The sequence below is a fragment of the Aythya ferina genome (assembly GCF_964211825.1).
Source record: "Aythya ferina genome assembly, chromosome: 3".
In the NCBI taxonomy this organism is placed as follows: Eukaryota; Metazoa; Chordata; class Aves; order Anseriformes; family Anatidae; genus Aythya; species Aythya ferina.
In genome coordinates, this window is record NC_140298.1 from 96,961,777 (window position 1) to 96,979,766 (window position 17,990).

Here is a 17,990-nt window from a genome sequence, read left to right on the forward strand (position 1 = left end):
ATAGGAGGAACACAATTATGAAAGTGTTGGTGTAGAATACAGGTAGACAGACCTTTGAGATTCATTCATGGTATCCTTCCAGCACAGGCCTGGAACCTAGGCTTTGTCTTGAAGACAGCTAGTGGTAAAGAGAACAGCATATTAAACAATATGTCATCAGATAATTTGTTAAATTTCAGTCAATCTGAGTCTACAGATTTCTCTAAATATCTGATATTGATTGTTTCTACATTTGATTGCAACTACATCGTATTAAATACAAAGAGAGAACTAGTGAATAAAGTTACTTATGGGAAAGGTTTCAGCTACAGTATCCTGACAGTACTTTCTGGACTTGCTTTATATTCAGAGGAAAATAAACCTGGATTATCAAGCAGAAAGAAAAAAAACAAAGTCTCCTTAGTCCTATTTTTAAATAGGACTACTTAGAAAAAGGTTTCATAGGAACTTGGTACACTACAGGTATGCTTAAAAATTATACTTATATCAAATATGTATTTTCATATGAATAGATCAAATTATAAAATTATAATAAAAATAAAAATACAATATAAAATAAAAAATTAAATTAAATTAAAAAATTATAATATTTTTAATAAAAACACACAAAATCCACCTTTCTACCTCTTTTGATTTATATTAATCAGCTTCACTATGCCAACTAAAACTGAATTAATGCAAGTCAATAAGTGATACTTAAATTGCAAGACATAACATGTTTTTATCCTGTTATAACACAATTCCTGACAAATGACAATTAGTCTAAGCAACATTTCTGCATACTTTCCTGTCTGACAGCTTATCCTTTACTGTAGTAAAAATGAAAGGTATACAAAATACATTATGTTCCCTTTCATGTCTAGCTGAAAGATGAATACAGTAGGTTAAAAAAAAAGAAGAAGAATGTAATTGTCTATTTATGAATATATGTTTGTTTTCGAACATTGATCAGAACTCTTAGAATATCTTTTCTTTCAGAGATGTTCCTCCAAGGTCTTAATTTTCAAGACTGTAATGCAGACAAGATATTTTTAGAGGAGGTGAATGACATACTAGGAATTTTCTAATTCTGGTTGGATTTGGTCTTACTTATTTCACTGTTTTCTGTCAATAACAGTTCAAAAAACACAGTGAAAAGGGAAAGAACACAAGTGGGTTTATTCTACTTTGCAGATATTCCTAATAAATCTACTTCATTTACAATTGGAAAATATGTTTGATTTTCTGTTATCATACTGTGGAAAGTATTTTTAAAATAAAGACAAAGAGGAATTATTAGTTTTTCTCAGGATGATGCAAAACTACCAGTACCTGATGTAGATTAATCCCTGTAGGCAGCTAAGCACCACAAAGCCGTTTGCTCACTCTAGGGAAGGGAATCAGAAGAGTAAAAGTGAGAAAACTACTCACGGGCTGAGATAAAGACAGTTTAACAGGTAAAGCAATAGCTGAGTCTTGAATTAAAGTAAAATAATGAATCCATTCACTACTTCCCATCAGCAGGCAGATATTTAGCCATTTCCAAGAAAGCAGGGCTTCATAACACATAACAGTTACTTGGAAAGACAAACACCACAATTCCAAACATCCTTCCCCTCCTCCCCCCCCCCCCCCCCCCCCCTTCAACCCCCCAGTTTTTATTGCTGAACTATAAACATTATAGGGTGTGGAATATCCTTTTGGTCAGTTGGAGTCAGCTGTCCTGGCTATGTCCCCTCCCAACTTCTTGTGCACCCCAAGCCTCCTCACTGGCAGGGCTGCATGAAAAATGGAATTTGGGAAGGCTTTGATGCTGTATAAGCACTGTTCAGCAATAGCTAAAACATCATTGTGTTGTCAAGGCTGTTTTGGTAACAAATCCAAATCATAGCATGATATGAGCTACTATGAAGAAAATTAATTCTGTCCCAGCCAAAACCAATACAGTATGTAGAAATGTACCCCAAAACATGTAGTCCTGCAGTCTGTGTTGTGCAGGGCAGGTCAGATATAGAGGAGTAGCTGTAGTTTTTGTCAAATTGTAGTTAACAATGTTTCCCTTCTGAGTTTTTTTAGAACTATGCCTAAATATAGTATCAGAATTTTTTAGAATGAATGAAAGAGAGTTTGCTTCTATGAAATTTTATTTATTTGAGTGAAACTGACCACAGTCATGAAAGCTACAGTTAGCAGTTTGTGTTTGGCACATCAGTTCCTGCTTTATGAACATGAATGTGTTCACATCATATAAACAAAGCAGGCTGATGACATCATGTACATAAACAAAGCAGGCTGATGGAACTAATATTACAGACCTATACCATATTTGAAGTTTTTCTTCCTTTCTCTCTCTCTCTCTCTGTTTTTGTTTTTTTTTTTTTTTTTTTTTGGTGCTGGAACACTGACAACAGCTTGAGGGTTTTTTTTTTGTGTGCCTTTTTTTCAAATGCATATAGAATACTTACTCATACGCACACATACGGAGTATACACACAGATACAGATATATAGATGTACATGTACATCCATACACACACATATATGTTGTCGACGGAGGGAAGATAAGCGCACTCAATATGAGTGATCAGCAAGCTCCATTTTATTGCCCGAATAGCCTAACTTTAATAGTGAACTTAACAGGGGCGGACAGTGTCTCACACAAGATCATTGGTCAAAAGCACTCAGACAAACAGTTACAAGAAAACAACCCCACCTGCAAGAAAAGAACCCCTTGTGATTAGCAGTCACGTAAACCTTGTCCTTGAAGCCAGCTGCTGGTAACAGTATTTTCTGAGTTCCTTAATTGGGCGATGTGGGAGTCATAGCAGTGGGAGCTTCTCACAGTTACTCTGGCAGCTTGGTTTGCTCAGCTACAGCAGGCCCTGAGATTTTCTAAGGCCTACCCCTTGTTGCTTAAAGCAAGCTCAAATTGAACAATTGTTCCACGGGCACATGTCCACGTCCTGTATGCCAATTCCCAACACATATACAGAATCTAATCTAAGATGCAGATAGAATTATGGATTATGCTGATTTAAGGATATCATCGTTTCAGCTGGGATGGAGTTAAATTTCTTAACAGTACCCACTCTTTTACTGTTGGAAAACTTGTTCAAGGTGTGTTGTGCTTCATTGTTCAGGTCATTAACAGTGATGTTAAGCAGCATTGGCCCCACTGTTGATCACTGGAGATACACCACTGGTCACTGGTCTCCAAATGGACTTTTTGCCCCTGGTCACCCTCTGGACCTAACTGTTCAGTCAGTTTTCAATCCACCTCACTGTCCACTATCTAACCCATGCTTTGTCAGCTTGACTATGAGGATGTTATGGCAGACAGTGTCCAAATCGTTACTGAAATTGAGGTAAACATCTACTTCTCTCCCTTCATGCAGGCTAGTCACCTCTCTGTACAAGGCCATCATGTTGGTTAAGCATGATTTCCCCTTTGTAAATCCCTGTTGGGTATTTCTGATTGCCTTGTTCTACATGTGTGTAGAAATTGGTTTCCAAGATCAGTTTCTCCATTGTCTTCCCAGGGACTAAGGTGAGACTGACCAACCTGTAGTTTCCTGAATAGTCCTTCTTGCCATTCTTGAATATGAGTGACATTTGCTCTCTTCCAGTCTTTGGGAACTTTTGATTTTCATGATGTTTCAAGGATAATTTAGAGTGGCCTTTCAATGACATCAGCCTCAGGAATCGCGGGAGCAGAGCGTCTGGCCTGATGGACTTAGGTTTGCCCAGTTTAAGTACTTAACCTGGACTTCCACTACTGAGGATAAGCCTTCTTTGCTCCAGACTTTCCTTATGGTCTCAGAAGGAGGTCTGGGATTTCTGAAGATTTGTCTTAGTGGTAAAGACTGAGGCAAAGGAGGCATTAAGTGCCTAGGCTTTCCTTTGTTCTTTTTCACCAGGTCACCTGCCTCATTCAGCAATAAGCCCGTATTTTCTCCAATCTTCAATTTCCTGTTAATGTACTTTTAGAACCTGTTTTTGTTGCCCTTCAGATACCTTGCCAGATTCAACTCCAGGTGGATCATGGCTGTCAAAACACAAATAATCCCTGCACAGTATTATCCCTGGACAGTATATTTCTTTCCACAGCCATACACCTAGGTGCAAATAAAAAAGCAGAAGCAGATCCCCCACACACAAAAAAAAAAAAAAGGAGAAAGTGCATAGGGCTTGAATAGCATTTATGTTACAAAAGAACAGAATCTAACAGAACAAACAAATACAAATATTTAAGCAAAGCCATAAAGTATATTAGAAATTAAACCAAAATATAAAATACAAAAAGAAAATCATTTTAGCACTTAGCATTTTAAAATTTAGCATTTTAGCAAAAAAAAAAAAAAAAAATCATTTTAGCATTTAGCATTTTAGCATCAAAGCAAAATCAATTGCCTCTGTGGTCAAATGCTAGTCTGACTAACAGGGTTGCAAGAGATACCAAACAGGTTACCAGCAAAATAAAGTTTTATATCCCTTTTCTTTACCATATCACATAGAGGACATGACAGAGGAAGGAAGTGCCTCCATCAGCTAAAAGCAAATGTAATATTCACTCATGACAAATCACATTATTGTTTTCATTTTGGTTGATTAAAAATTTAATTGTATGACCTCAGGCAGCCTAACAGCATTTTATAATATGCCTGATTTTTAAAAGTATATATATTTTTCAATATAAAATCAACACAAAAGAGGAATTAAGATGGACTTTTTTTCCCCCTCAGAGGTTCTTGATTCAGTAACCTTTTTTTTAAACAGATGTGCAAGAAAAATAGCAAGTGTTTCTTCCCTCCATGTGATGAATATCTGAAGCACCCATAGCAGCAGGATGAATTGTTTTACTTATTAAAAGTGCAAAATGAAGCTTTTGCTATGGCATTGCAATAGTTTAGTTTTAATACCTTATGAATTACACTTGTAGTACAACAACATTCTGTATAACTTAAGCAGTTATAAAGTGGTTATAAACCACTGAATTGTAGTGTAGAACTAAAATTAATAACCTGTGCTTCACCTTGTAAACTGGAATGCTTTTCGTGTTTTGGGGGCTGTAGAATCTTTGACACAAGATTCAAACTTAAATTTAAAAAGCAACATTAATTTTCCTTAATTTTTAAAGCAGAATAAATCTTATTTCTTAAACAGTAATTTGCTATTAAAATAATATATTTAATTATAACACTGTATAAAATATGACATTAAAAATTAAAGGAAATTTTCTTTTGAATCCTCTATTTTTACACCCAGAAATAATGTTCTAGAATGGACAGACAGAGCTCCTAAAAAAATGTATTTTGGCAAAATAGAGAACAATGTCTCATACAGCATGCATTTCAAGGATCATAATATAGATAATTAAAAATTTAAAATTTTACAGAATATTATTTTTCAACCAAATTAAACCTTTCAGTACTTAACCGATAATAACAAATATATATAACTTTCTTCTGATTTGTTAGAATTGTTCTATATTTATTCAACATAAATGCTGAAGCAAGGGATAGAGGATGAATTAGTTATCCATAGCTCTGAGACATCACTTTAATTTTCTGCCTCAGTGATTATAATTCTTATTCCAAGGTGACAATTAATACATTGCAATGTCTATTCTAAATTTGTTTGTTGTGTCTATTCTAACACTGTATGTCCAAAGAAGCAGAAATTACTAAGTGAAAGATCAAGTACCTTGATGCTGTTAAAGTTGCATCAAAGAGTATTGTAAATTTGTACTATTAATATTTTTAATCTATGCTAAAAAGAGAGAATTTCTATACTAAATTGAATTGATTACTCTAAAGACAATGGAAAAGAGTTTAGTTAATACTGGAAGCAAGATTGTTAAATAGTTGTTTTGACCGTCAATTTATCAGAAGTTATAAGGAGTAAGAAAGGCATTTAAAAAAAAAAAAAAAAAAAAAAAAAAAGTTAGCCAGTGATCCTGATTCATATTCTATGTGATTTTTTTTCCAAAAAAGCTGACTTCATAATTGTAAATACTAAGAAAGGGCAAGAGATGGAGTTGATCTAATAATCTTTACAGAAACTGACCAGAGATTAGTCTGATGTTTGGAAGAAACAATAAAACAATAAAACATACAAACAAACCCACAACCTCCCACAGCCTGTTGGAGAAAATATGTTCCTTACAAGATAGCTAGATCATTTGTAGTTGAACATGAAAGATGAGGAGTATTCAAAGATGATATGCCTGTGACCATATGCCAAATATTTTAGGATCAGTGTTGGAATTGAAACTTATATAAGAGCCCAAATGGAATGGAAGATACCAGTGAGCCATGCAAACAGATTTGTTCTGTAGGTATGTCTAATGCTGTGATATAAGAAAGAAAATAAAACTGGGGAAAAAAAAAATATATATATATATATATTACATTTATTTACATTTATATATATTTATATTTATATTTGTATACATTTATAATATATTATATATATTACATTTACTAGCTTATATATATATATATATAAGCTAGTAAATGTAATCAATGTGTTTCCATTCTCTGATAAAGTGAAAAAAAAAAAAAAAAGTTCCTTTCTATAGCAATTTAAAGATGAGAATGTCCAAAACATACTGTAGGAATGAACAGCCACAGTATGAGAAAACCCTGATCATCACTATATGGCATTCTGTCAGAGACCTAAATAGATTATGTTGTTAACAAAATTATAACTTAATAAAAGTGAATAATTTGAATTTTTCTATTATTGTAACTTCAGATCTGAAAACTAACGTTTATTCAATCCAGTATGAATCAGAAGTGATAATTACTGAATTAGCAAAGACCTAGTATTATATAACAATTATATATATATATATAATATATATATACATCCTGCAAAGTATTGCATTGCATATACCATTGCATGGGTAGGGATTGAAAGGTCTTTACTCAGTAAGGCAAAGAACTCAAGAAAAATGGAAAAGTTAGTTTACAAAACTCTGTCGCCTTTCTCTAAAACATAAAAGCAAACATAAAAAAAAAAAAAAAAAAAAAAAAAAAAACCACAAAAGGAAGCAAAGTATGTTAGAAATGTAAATTCTGAAGTTGAATTATACAGGTGTTTCCATTAAAGAATTAATAAATCTTTGGACTTTATTTCAAAAAGGTATTTTTAAATCTTAGCAGGCACAAAAATGGTTTATTGAGTCATAAAATAACTGTTTAATAAAGTAGGTATGACTTACATGAACAGAAATTGTACAGATTGAACTTGTACAGATTGAATTGAACTACAGATTGAATTGTACAGGTTGACACATTTGAACATTGCAAAGTTTAAAGCATGAAAAATATAAAATAATCTAAAATAAGTATTGTATAGTAAATACTGAAAATGTCTGAAAATGATCTGCTTTTTTTTTTTTTTTTTAATCAATTACTCTGAATAAGTGAATACACAAGTGAAGAAGTTTTTTTTTTTTTTTGATAGTATTTTACTGGCAGATATGATGAAAACAAATTTCATACAAAGCTAGGAAACTAACTGAGAGTAGGTGCACTAATTAATTCAAGTCTCAGACATAATAGTTTTTGTTATTCATTACACGATCCTTAATGTTGACATTAAATGTTATCCTTTCAAACCATAGTTTTGCCCACAAAATCAGATAATACTTATTCTATAGGCAAAACTGAGAGTTCTGTTTAGGATAAACTTGAGTGCCGTATCACTGCACTGGTAAAGTTTACATCTTCAAGAAACTTTGGAATTTGTTTTAAATTAAGCATAATTATGTACTTTTATGTATATACTTTATATTATATATTTTCCATTCCGGTGAAATGTTCATGACTTGAGAATTTAATATTGCAGCTTTGTGGCTTAGGTTCTGGTATCCTCAAACCAAGAAGAGAAAAAATAAAGGCTTTAAAGTCATGTCATAAACTGATTTCTTGTGATACCTGACTTTTACCTATTCAGCCTATTAATAGACTAAACTTCCCATCTTCTATCTATCATTACACTGGATTTTTTAATAATTCATATAAGCAGCTAAAAGTAGATACATTTGTAGTACTAATTGCTGCCTGATAGGGAATTTAAACCTGTAGAAATATTTCAAGGGTGATTTAAAAACCCATTTGCTGCCAGGGTCTGCTCCATGAAGGTAGTTAAATTGGGAGCTGAGGGTGAACAAAGCGCAGGCAGTGCCCTCTGGCTAGGCACAGTCCCACAACAAGACCAGAGTGAGCAGAGCCACGGGCTCTAGCATTGGTAGCTCCAGACCAGCAAGCTTGTTGGTCTACCTGGAACCCAAGGTAGACCTCAGGGCTGCTTTCCAAGCACTCGCTAAAATGTGATCTGTTGTATGGAAGATTCACAGAGGAGAATAATGTTGGTTTACTTTGTTCTTTACAGTAGAAAGTATTTATTTACATCATGCAATAATTTTTTCCTTGATTAAAAATAAAATTAGCTGTGAAGAGTTTGTCTTACTCTTTCAGTTTAGCTTTACAGAGGAAATAACTGAAGAATTTTTTATATGTATTATCTGTGTGCTCTTACAATAATCATCTGGGAAGTTAGAAAAAAACAAGGCAATTTAAGCATATGTTCACAAAGTATGGCATTCTGCACAGGGTGCTCTTAACATATCCACATATTTCTCTGAGACAAAAGATAACTGTATACTGCCACTTATATATGCAGTAGTAATCACTACCATATTTTTTTTCTTGAACTTTTCTTTTTATACAGATATATAGATACGTAGATATCTATAGACAAATATCTATAGGTAGATATCTATATATATCTATAGATAAAAACAGATAGATATACATATAACTTGTGAAAACAGAACAGAAAAGAAGAAAAAACAAAAACCACAACACTTAAATTCTGTTTACAGCTTCTTTCAATTAATTTGTACTTCCAGTCCTATACAAATACTTGTAGTCAGGTAAAACTCTCATAGTCCAATTTTAAGTGGTTTTAATAAAAAATATATCCTTGAAAAGAACCGTTAGATCTGTCTCTGTAGGAAAATAAACAAGGACTAAAGCACTAAACTGTCATTTTGTAGTACAGGTTTGCATCCTCAGACTGAACTGACGCAGATAGGAGTAGCTACAATTCAAACAACACTTCTTTCTGTTTTGATTTCAGCACCATGTGGAGGACAGTATACTGGATCAGAGGGAGTTGTTTTATCACCAAGCTATCCTCATAATTACACTGCTGGACAGACGTGCCATTATTCAATAACTGTACCTAAAGAATTTGGTAAGAATTTATTCTTTTGACTTATCAATCATTAATCATAGTTCTACTGTTCAAATGTCCTTTATGTGGAATAGTGGCCTTGGATTTTCAATATATTGCAAATTGCTTATCAAAAACAAATGGTTCTCAGCACAGAAATTGATTCTAGGATTTTCATCTTTTACGCCTCCCAAGGGTGATCAACAGACTTCAGCTAAGCAGTCTGTGTCCACAAAAACATTTGCACAATAGATACTTGTTAGAGCTATGGTTAAATAATAATCAAATAAATTATATTTTAGATAGTGTTCTATTTAAAAACCACATTTTTTGTATCATATAAAAGTTACTTATTAATGTTCTAGGGATAGGAATAATACAAATCCTTGAGATTTGTATTACAGAAAAGTTTAAAATGTTCTGTATTCTTTATTGTAGTTTTGACTTTTCTGCAACTGAAAGTGAAATTTGATAGAGTGTAATTTTTTTTCCTGTTCAAATTGTATAGGATACAAGAAATAGCTGGTAGAACAAGAAAGATGCTGTAATATGCATAAGGAATCAATCGAATCATTCAGAATGATTAGATACCTGGGACAGCAGTTGCAGTTAAATGCTATTAGAGCTTTACAGAGAGACATATTTATCCAATTACAGGCTTTATTACACAATATTGCTCACCAGAATTCACAATCAAGATCATGTGAAGTATCTCTAGGTTCATATCAGTAGTTTTTAAGTACTTTAAAGTATCACAGAATCACAGAATCACAGAATTTCCTAGGTTGGAAGAGACCTCAAGGTCATCGAGTCCAACCTCCAACCTAACGCTAACAGCCCTCCACTAAACCATATCCCTAAGCTCTACATCTAAACGTCTTTTGAAGACTTCCAGGGATGGTGACTCCACCACTTCCCTGGGCAGCCTGTTCCAGTGCCTCACAACCCTTTCAGTGAAGAAGTTCTTCCTAACATCTAACCTAAAACTCCCCTGGCTCAACTTAAACCCATTCCCCCTCGTCCTGTCACCAGGCACGTGGGAGAACAGGCCAACCCCCACCTCGCTACAGCCTCCCTTGAGGTACCTAAAAAGAGCGATAAGGTCGCCCCTGAGCCTCCTCTTCTCCAGGCTGAACAAGCCCAGCTCCCTCAGCCGCTCCTCGTAGGACTTGTTCTCCAGGCCCCTCACCAGCTTCGTCGCCCTTCTCTGCACCCGCTCAAGCACCTCGATGTCCTTCTTGTAGCGAGGGGCCCAAAACTGAACACAGTACTCGAGGTGCGGTGATTACATTGTTTTGATTTTTTTTTTTTTTTTTCAATTTAGGTTTTAATAGGTAATGCACAACATTTAGTATTTTACTCATATCTTATTTTAAAAGTACACAACCCTTTCACCTGTCAACTAAACAAATAAATCTTTTTATTCTTATTTACTATAAATAAGCTGATACAAGTTGAATCTATAGCTAACATTTAAAATGCTTGTCATACAGCTAACAAAATATTTTCCCTCTGTTTATTATTATATAATATCATAACAGTACTGACTTGAAGAGGGCCTGACCAAAAACTCACTTGAGTTTACTGGCAAGAGATACAACTTAAAAACAATCCTTTTTCATTTGTTAGACTTTTTTGTTTAATATATAAAAGGTATAACTTTACATTTTTAAATAGAATTTGGTATTGAAGAGCACTGTAATAACTTTACTTCTAGTTCATAACAGTTGGCACAAAGGATGTCTTTGCAGTAGTGAAGACTAACGGCACATTGGGCTGCATTAGCAAGGATGTAGTCTGCAAGTTAAGGGATAGTGTTTTTTTCCTCTTAGCCTCCACAAAGTAGTATCTGGGAACTACATCTATACTTTTATGTCTACAAAGTACAAAACATAGGGTGCTAAAATACAACAAGTTCAACAGTGAGGCTGCAAGATGATAAAGGTACTGAAACACAGTACCCAGAAATGCTGAAGGAAGGAGACTCAGCCTGCAGAAGATAAGTGAAGGAGTGTGCAGTGAAAGAACAAATGGTAGTAGTCACAAGTTGCAGCATAACAGATTCCATCTGAACATAAGGTGGCCTATGGCAGGGGGGTTGGAGTTAGGTGATCTTTAAGGTCTTTTCCAACCTGAGCCATTCTATAGTTCTATGACTCTATAATAAGGAAAACATTCTTCACCATGACAAAGGTAGCTCAGAGAAGTTTTGCATTCTTAATTCTTGTCAGCTTTCAAAACTTTCTCAGAAAAGACCTCAGCAACGTGATCTAACTTCAAAGTTAGCCCTGCTTTTAAAAATAAGGAGACTGGACTACACATTTAAAAAAAAAAAAAAAAAAAAAAAAAAAAAAAAAAAAGTTAAGTAAATAAGAAGTTTACAAAAAGTTAGAAAATACTGGCCGATACAAGGTTTACAGAAAATCATAAGTCCTGTATCAGAGATCGGTGGTTTGTATAAAGGCTCTGGAATAGGAATAAATTTAAACTGGATTCCTCCTTTACCAGTAAAATATATGTGTAATAAAGTATTATTCTTATTGATTTTGCTAGTTTATTCATGTTTGTATTGCTAACTGATATTTGAATTCAGTGAACAATTCGATATTTACTAATTATACATGTTCTATAATTAAATGATTTATTTTTAATACACTTTAATTACCTACAGCTAAAGTGCAAATTAAATGTAGCAATATATCAAAATAGAAATGAATTGATGGTTTTATTACTTGGTCAGTTTTCATATTTTTGTGATAAAATAAGAACTAATGAAAAGATACAAAAGCAGTCAAATCAGTAAATTTAAAACATTTTCCTCAGCCTAAGTCTGGATGAGTCTGGATAATCATGTGTGCTAGCAGATGCTCCCTAATGGTTGCTAAGGTTGGTAGTGAAATTTTCATGAAAAAAAATCCTTTTTAGCTATTCTATTTTCTTATTTCATACATAGTTATGCAATAAAAACAAGAAGACTTGCTTGACTAGAGAGCATGCTTTTGGGGAAAGATTAATTTAGTTTTGTTTTTAAGTAAAGACAAAAAATAAATACTGAAAAGCACATCAGACTTTTTTAATGATTAAAATGCAGTTTTGTTTTATCAGTTTATCAGTTTTTTTGTTTTATCAGTTTGTTTTATCATGTTTTATCAGTTTTGTTAAATGCAGTTACTGATTAAATGCAGTTTTGTTTTATCATAGTAGATAATAAATTAAGCTTCTCTCCCTTCCTGAAATTTGGAAACAATTCAAAACGCAAAAATAGCATTAAATATTAATGATACCATTATTTTTTTATTTTTTTTAAAAAAAAGATTCTTGTTTTAGCTGCTTTTTATTCTTTTTCCTTTATATTTTTTTTTCCTCTCTCTCACAATCTTTCTTTTATTTCTTTATTTATTTAAATGTAGTTGTGTTTGGACAATTTGCCTATTTCCAGACAGCTTTGAATGATGTGGCAGAATTATTTGATGGAGAAAACTCTCAGGCTAGACTTCTTAGTTCACTGTCTGGATCCCACTCAGGTAAGGAATAAAGAAAAGAAGTATACATTTCTTACACAGTTCAGTATGGAAAAAAAGAATTCATGAGACACTCTGAATTTCATCTGGAAATATAATAATAAAATCAGTAGATCAGGTTACCAAGGGAATTGGAAGACTAAATCTTTGAAACAAGACATTCTTCTTGAACATATGGTTTTGGAAAGAACAAATCACTTGGATGAGTGGAGAAATAATTGAATGAAATTCTCTGATCTTTATGTAAGAGGGCAGATTGGATGGTATAATTATCTTCTCTGCCCCTAAACTCTGTGAATTACACATCTACATTTTCTGAATGTCTAATTTAAACACAAATTACTTGTATTCACAAAATGCAATTATCTGTATGCAAACATGCACTTAGACTAAAAGCAGACCAGCTGTTACATTCAGGTAACTATAGCAAAATGTTGACCCTGTGAAATGATAATTAAACTTATATGGATTCCAGTGTGGCAAAAATTTCCAGTCTATGCATATATAATGACTATATTCATCTCAAGTGGATAATATAAAAATATTTCTTCAGCTCTGTATGTGTGTTTTGTCATACAGTCCTAGTATTTAGGAGAGTTTATATGCAATTTTAAGATTTTTTCAGTCCTGGGCTTTTAATTGCTACTTGGTTTTCACTGCATGTAACTGAAGAAATGCTTGCTGTTAAAGAAATATAACATTCAATGTATAGAAAATAGTTTATTATTTGAAAAATTCAACTCATCATTTTCATATGGTGAATCCTTGCTATTTGTCTCATGGGTTCATGAATTTATTTTAAAAATTATTTAACCGTTGGCAAAAATTCAGCAACAAAAACAATATTTGCTTTTTTTTTTTTTTTTTTTAATAAGAGGCAGCCAATTTTACTGCATCACACGTAACAAAAAGTAAAAATTAATGTATATTTTCAGAGAAAACATTTTTAAATAATTGTAGAGAATTTAAACTTGTGATTTTTACTTATTCCATGTGACATATCTGATTTACATTGGCTTAGGATAGGATTCTGTTAGGTGGAATCACTAGAGTTGCAATAATATAAAACTAATCTAAGTAAAAGAATTATCAATCCTATTTAGACAGTTACCTGATACCTTTTAAATTAATACAACATTCATTTCAATAGTATTTCCTAAAATCTGTGTTGATATAATTCAATGAGAATAAAAACAGTTGTCAGTTGGAGTTCCATCCTTGCAGTATAAATGCACTCCAGTTATGTATGTAGTAATTCATTACTGAGCTTTTGTCATTACTGTGGATAGATATTTCAGGCAAAGAGATTAACAAAGTATATTAAACATTCTTACTAATCCTTCAGTCTATAACTGAAATTTGAAATACTATTAGAAATTTAATAAGGTGTGGCCATATATTTAATTGAAGCATCTATATAAAAAGTTGGATCCATTTTCTCTCCTTTCAATTTTAGTTTTTAAATAATAAACATCATATAAAGATCAATAGTAACACCTTTATGATATTTTTCACTGTTTATTGTGTTATGCAAAGTAAGATAAAGCTGTCAGTTACAGAAAAATTTGACCAAAAATTCTTTTAAAGATTTTGGCTCCAAATGGTAATAGCAGTCCCCAGATGAATAGTTTATTGGAGATCTAATTCCAAGAGCTGCAATAAGTGTAAGAACATTCATGCTGTTGGATCATGAAGTCTTTTTAATCTGACCAGTTTTCAAATCTCCAATGTTAAATTTCATTTTACACATTGTGATTTACATTTTCCTTAATTGTAGAGGAAAACATAAAACTGTATTTTAACAGTGATTTGATTACATACTTAAGAGTTGTAACTTGTTTCTATTTTGCCTGTTTAATTTCTTTTCTGTTTTCCTTTGCAGGAGAGACATTGCCTTTGGCCACATCTAATCAAATTCTTCTACGATTCAGTGCTAAGAGTGGGGCATCAGCCAGGGGGTTCCATTTTGTTTATCAAGGTAAATCATGTCTTCTTTTGGTGGAATATACTGATGCAAGTCTTTCATAGTGTATTATTTTGAAGGCTTCTAAGGTCTTAAAGTATTTCTTTAAATTTGGGTGTAGTCTCAAATTTTTTTCCAGCCATAAGGGACCTCTTGCGATCCAGTGATGGTAGACTGGCTTCATAATGGCAGTCACCTTTAGTGAATCCTATCTGGTCCCATGAATGTATGTTCCGACTTTCTCAGGAAACCATAATCTCTTGCTCCTTTACTGCTGACTGTTCATGTCTTCCTTAGACTGTGGTGAAGACTCTAAAGGTAAAGTGAAAAAGTCTTAAATCTTTTCTGTATCATTTGCCACGAGGTTGTCCATCTCCCTCCCCCCATGCATCAACAAGCCCACCTGCATTTTGAACTTCCCTTTGAAATTAGCATACCTATAGACCATTTCTCTAATGTCTCTTGCTATCTTTTACTCCAGATAGGCTTCTTATATATATATATATATTTTTTTAAGTATATGAGAAGTGTTGTTATGTTCTTGGTTTGTTGCCTATCTTTGATTTCACTTTTGGTATGCTCCTTTTTTTGTGTTTAAATTGTTTGAAAAGCTCTGTTGCTTTTCTTCATCCCTCACAATGGAGTCATTTGTTCCTAGGGTCTCAAATCTCTCTAAAAGTGTCACCAATATCCTTCCCCTTCATGGTTGTTCCCGAGGGAAGTCCACATACCGACTTCATGAATATGCCACAGTCTGCTCACCTAAATTCTAACCTTAAACTGATTTCTAAATTTCATCATCTTGTGCTCCTTGCAGTATAATATGCCATCTATATTCACATACACAAACAGCTCGTCTCTGTGAGCAGCTGGCCAGGTTGTAGCTACTTAATTTAGTTATCTATTAGGAGTATGTATTAAATCTAGCCAGTGTTTTGTTTGACTAAAATGAGTAGGGACAATGCCACAGAACTCTTTTTCTAAACACAATGACTATTATATTTCAGTTTCAGCAAAAGGAGATATATATCTTCATACTGTGTTGAGTTAGGTGCTCAAAATTACTATACTGGGATGGACCAAAGGAGGTACATATTTAAAGCCACATTTCCCTGAGATGAAAGAGAAAATAAGCCACTGGGTAGCATTTGAAATGGGCATTGCAAATGCAGCCTCAAATAGCTAATTTCACTTTGGAATTTAATAAATAAGTTAAAACAAAACTGGTGCATTTGTTACACAATATCAGTATTCCGACAATTTCTCGTTTATATTCAGACATTGTATTCAGGCATTATTATTATCACATAGAAAATAGGTCCTGTGGTTATGGTGAAGAATTGTCTGGTTGCCTGAAACAGATACTAAAAACAAAATGAAAAGCTTTATATATTTATACTTAATGTTATACTTAACACATTCAGTACTTAATTTTTGCCCCAGCAAACAGTTGTCCCATTCAATTACAGTTAAATAGGGGTTACTTTCTAAAAAAAAGAAATGATAGAAAATAGTATATTTTTGGATTTGTTCTACACTGACAGGGCATAGGTCAGTAAGCACAGTATAAGAGCTCACACTGCTATAGGAATCTTTGTTGCCTAAAGCCTTCATCCCTAGATGTACTGTTAATTTCAACTTTTTCAAGACATAAAGAAAAATAAAAGGAAAATAAAATACATTCAAGTACTTGAGAAAACCTCAGTTCTAGATAGGTACATACTGCATAATACTAAAAAAAAATCAGCTGTGCTTCAACTTGTTTTCACCACCTCTAGTTTCAGAGCTAGTTTGTTTGAAGCTACATTGCTGCAGAACAATAAGCCTCCTGTTGAGAGCGATGACATGCATCATTTCAGTCACTTATTTGGACTACACTCAGTTTTCAGTAACTGTAAGAAATAGATTTTAACAAATGAGAAATATTCTCTGCAGAAAATGAATATAGCAAAGCCACTCTATTTGTCTCCAGAGAATCATGAGCTATTTCAGCATCAAATTTTTGTATATATTTTGAAACATATCTTAGTAGCTTTATGTAATACACACACATGTATATTGCTTAATAAGTTAATGATATTTAATAAGCTAATGAGTTAATGATAGTTAATAAAAATTCTGAGGTTTTTCTATCTTCTTTTGAAATATGTGATCGCATTTCCACTACTGCCTGCTGCCTAGCCTTTTAAATACTCCAGAGAATATCATCTACTCTCACATTGAACAGAGTAATCTGGTCTGCAAAGTCAATCATTTTATTTATCGCCCTCTATTCCAGGTTGACCTTCTTCCCTGTTCACTTTTCCACTGGGCTGATTTCAATTTTGTTTCACAGCAGCATGAAACATTTACTAAAAAGATGTAGGATAATTACTACAGAAAATAGAATGCCTCTGTGATACAGCTTGTAAAGTCTAGGTTGCCAATGCTATAGGCAAAATACAGAAGGAAGTCTAGAGGGGATAAAAAATACAGCTTGCATTATTTCACATTTTTATTTGAGCGAGTAATAGATGAGGTTTGATTCAGACTTAACGGTTTTTGCAATGCCACTTTGTCAGAAACTTTTTAGCTGCATATCTCACCAGTGCCTTCAGTTCTTTTTCTCAGATGACCACATTTCCTTGCATTTCATAAACCAGGTAAAGTGTATCTGTAGTATAAGACAGAATGAGTTTCCATTACATTATAATGTTAGCTTCAGGTATGTGGAAATATGAGGCTAGGAACAATCACATTTAAGAAGACTGGGAATTGTTTTCCTGTTGCAACATCACCTAAGAAACAATAGTACATATTTTTATATAGCTTAGGCTGCAGCAATACAGAGAATTCTTTCCCTAAAAAGCAAAGTGACCTTTCTATCACTCCAACATTTATGTTTTTTTAATGCTTGTCTTCCTTTACTTGCTCTGCCTACAGACGCATGAATTAGTTTATGAGGTCAAGTGCGATTTTAAAGAGAGCTATTAAGAAAAGTAGCATACTAGGATGAGGAAAGACTGTGGAAGAAAGATGAAGGGGAGCACGAATAAAATAAGGTTATGACTTTAACAATTAAATTGACCTAATCTGTGACAAGAATAAAATATGTAGCCACATGCTTACTGCTGAATATAATTAGAGAACAGAGCTAAGGTCGTTAAAGTTCCCATATGCTATGACATATTATGTTCTGTTTTACAACGCATCTTATGGATATCTGTACTGCATTTTGCAACAGATTACTTATATCTGCATAATTAAATCTAAACTTCAACTTTAAACTTCAAGCAGTTATGG

General features: G+C 33.2%; 1 protein-coding gene across 1 annotated transcript in view; it reads left to right on the forward strand.

Annotated features, from left to right (window-relative positions):
- CSMD1 (CUB and Sushi multiple domains 1) overlaps window positions 1–17,990 on the forward strand; it is a 1,186,176-nt gene that overhangs the window by 985,412 nt on the left and 182,774 nt on the right. The window contains exons 31-33 of the mRNA XM_084516291.1: window positions 9,129–9,245; window positions 12,635–12,748; window positions 14,628–14,723. Of these exons, the coding sequence (XP_084372417.1) occupies window positions 9,129–9,245; window positions 12,635–12,748; window positions 14,628–14,723 (327 nt within the window). The remainder of the gene's footprint in view (window positions 1–9,128; window positions 9,246–12,634; window positions 12,749–14,627; window positions 14,724–17,990) is intronic.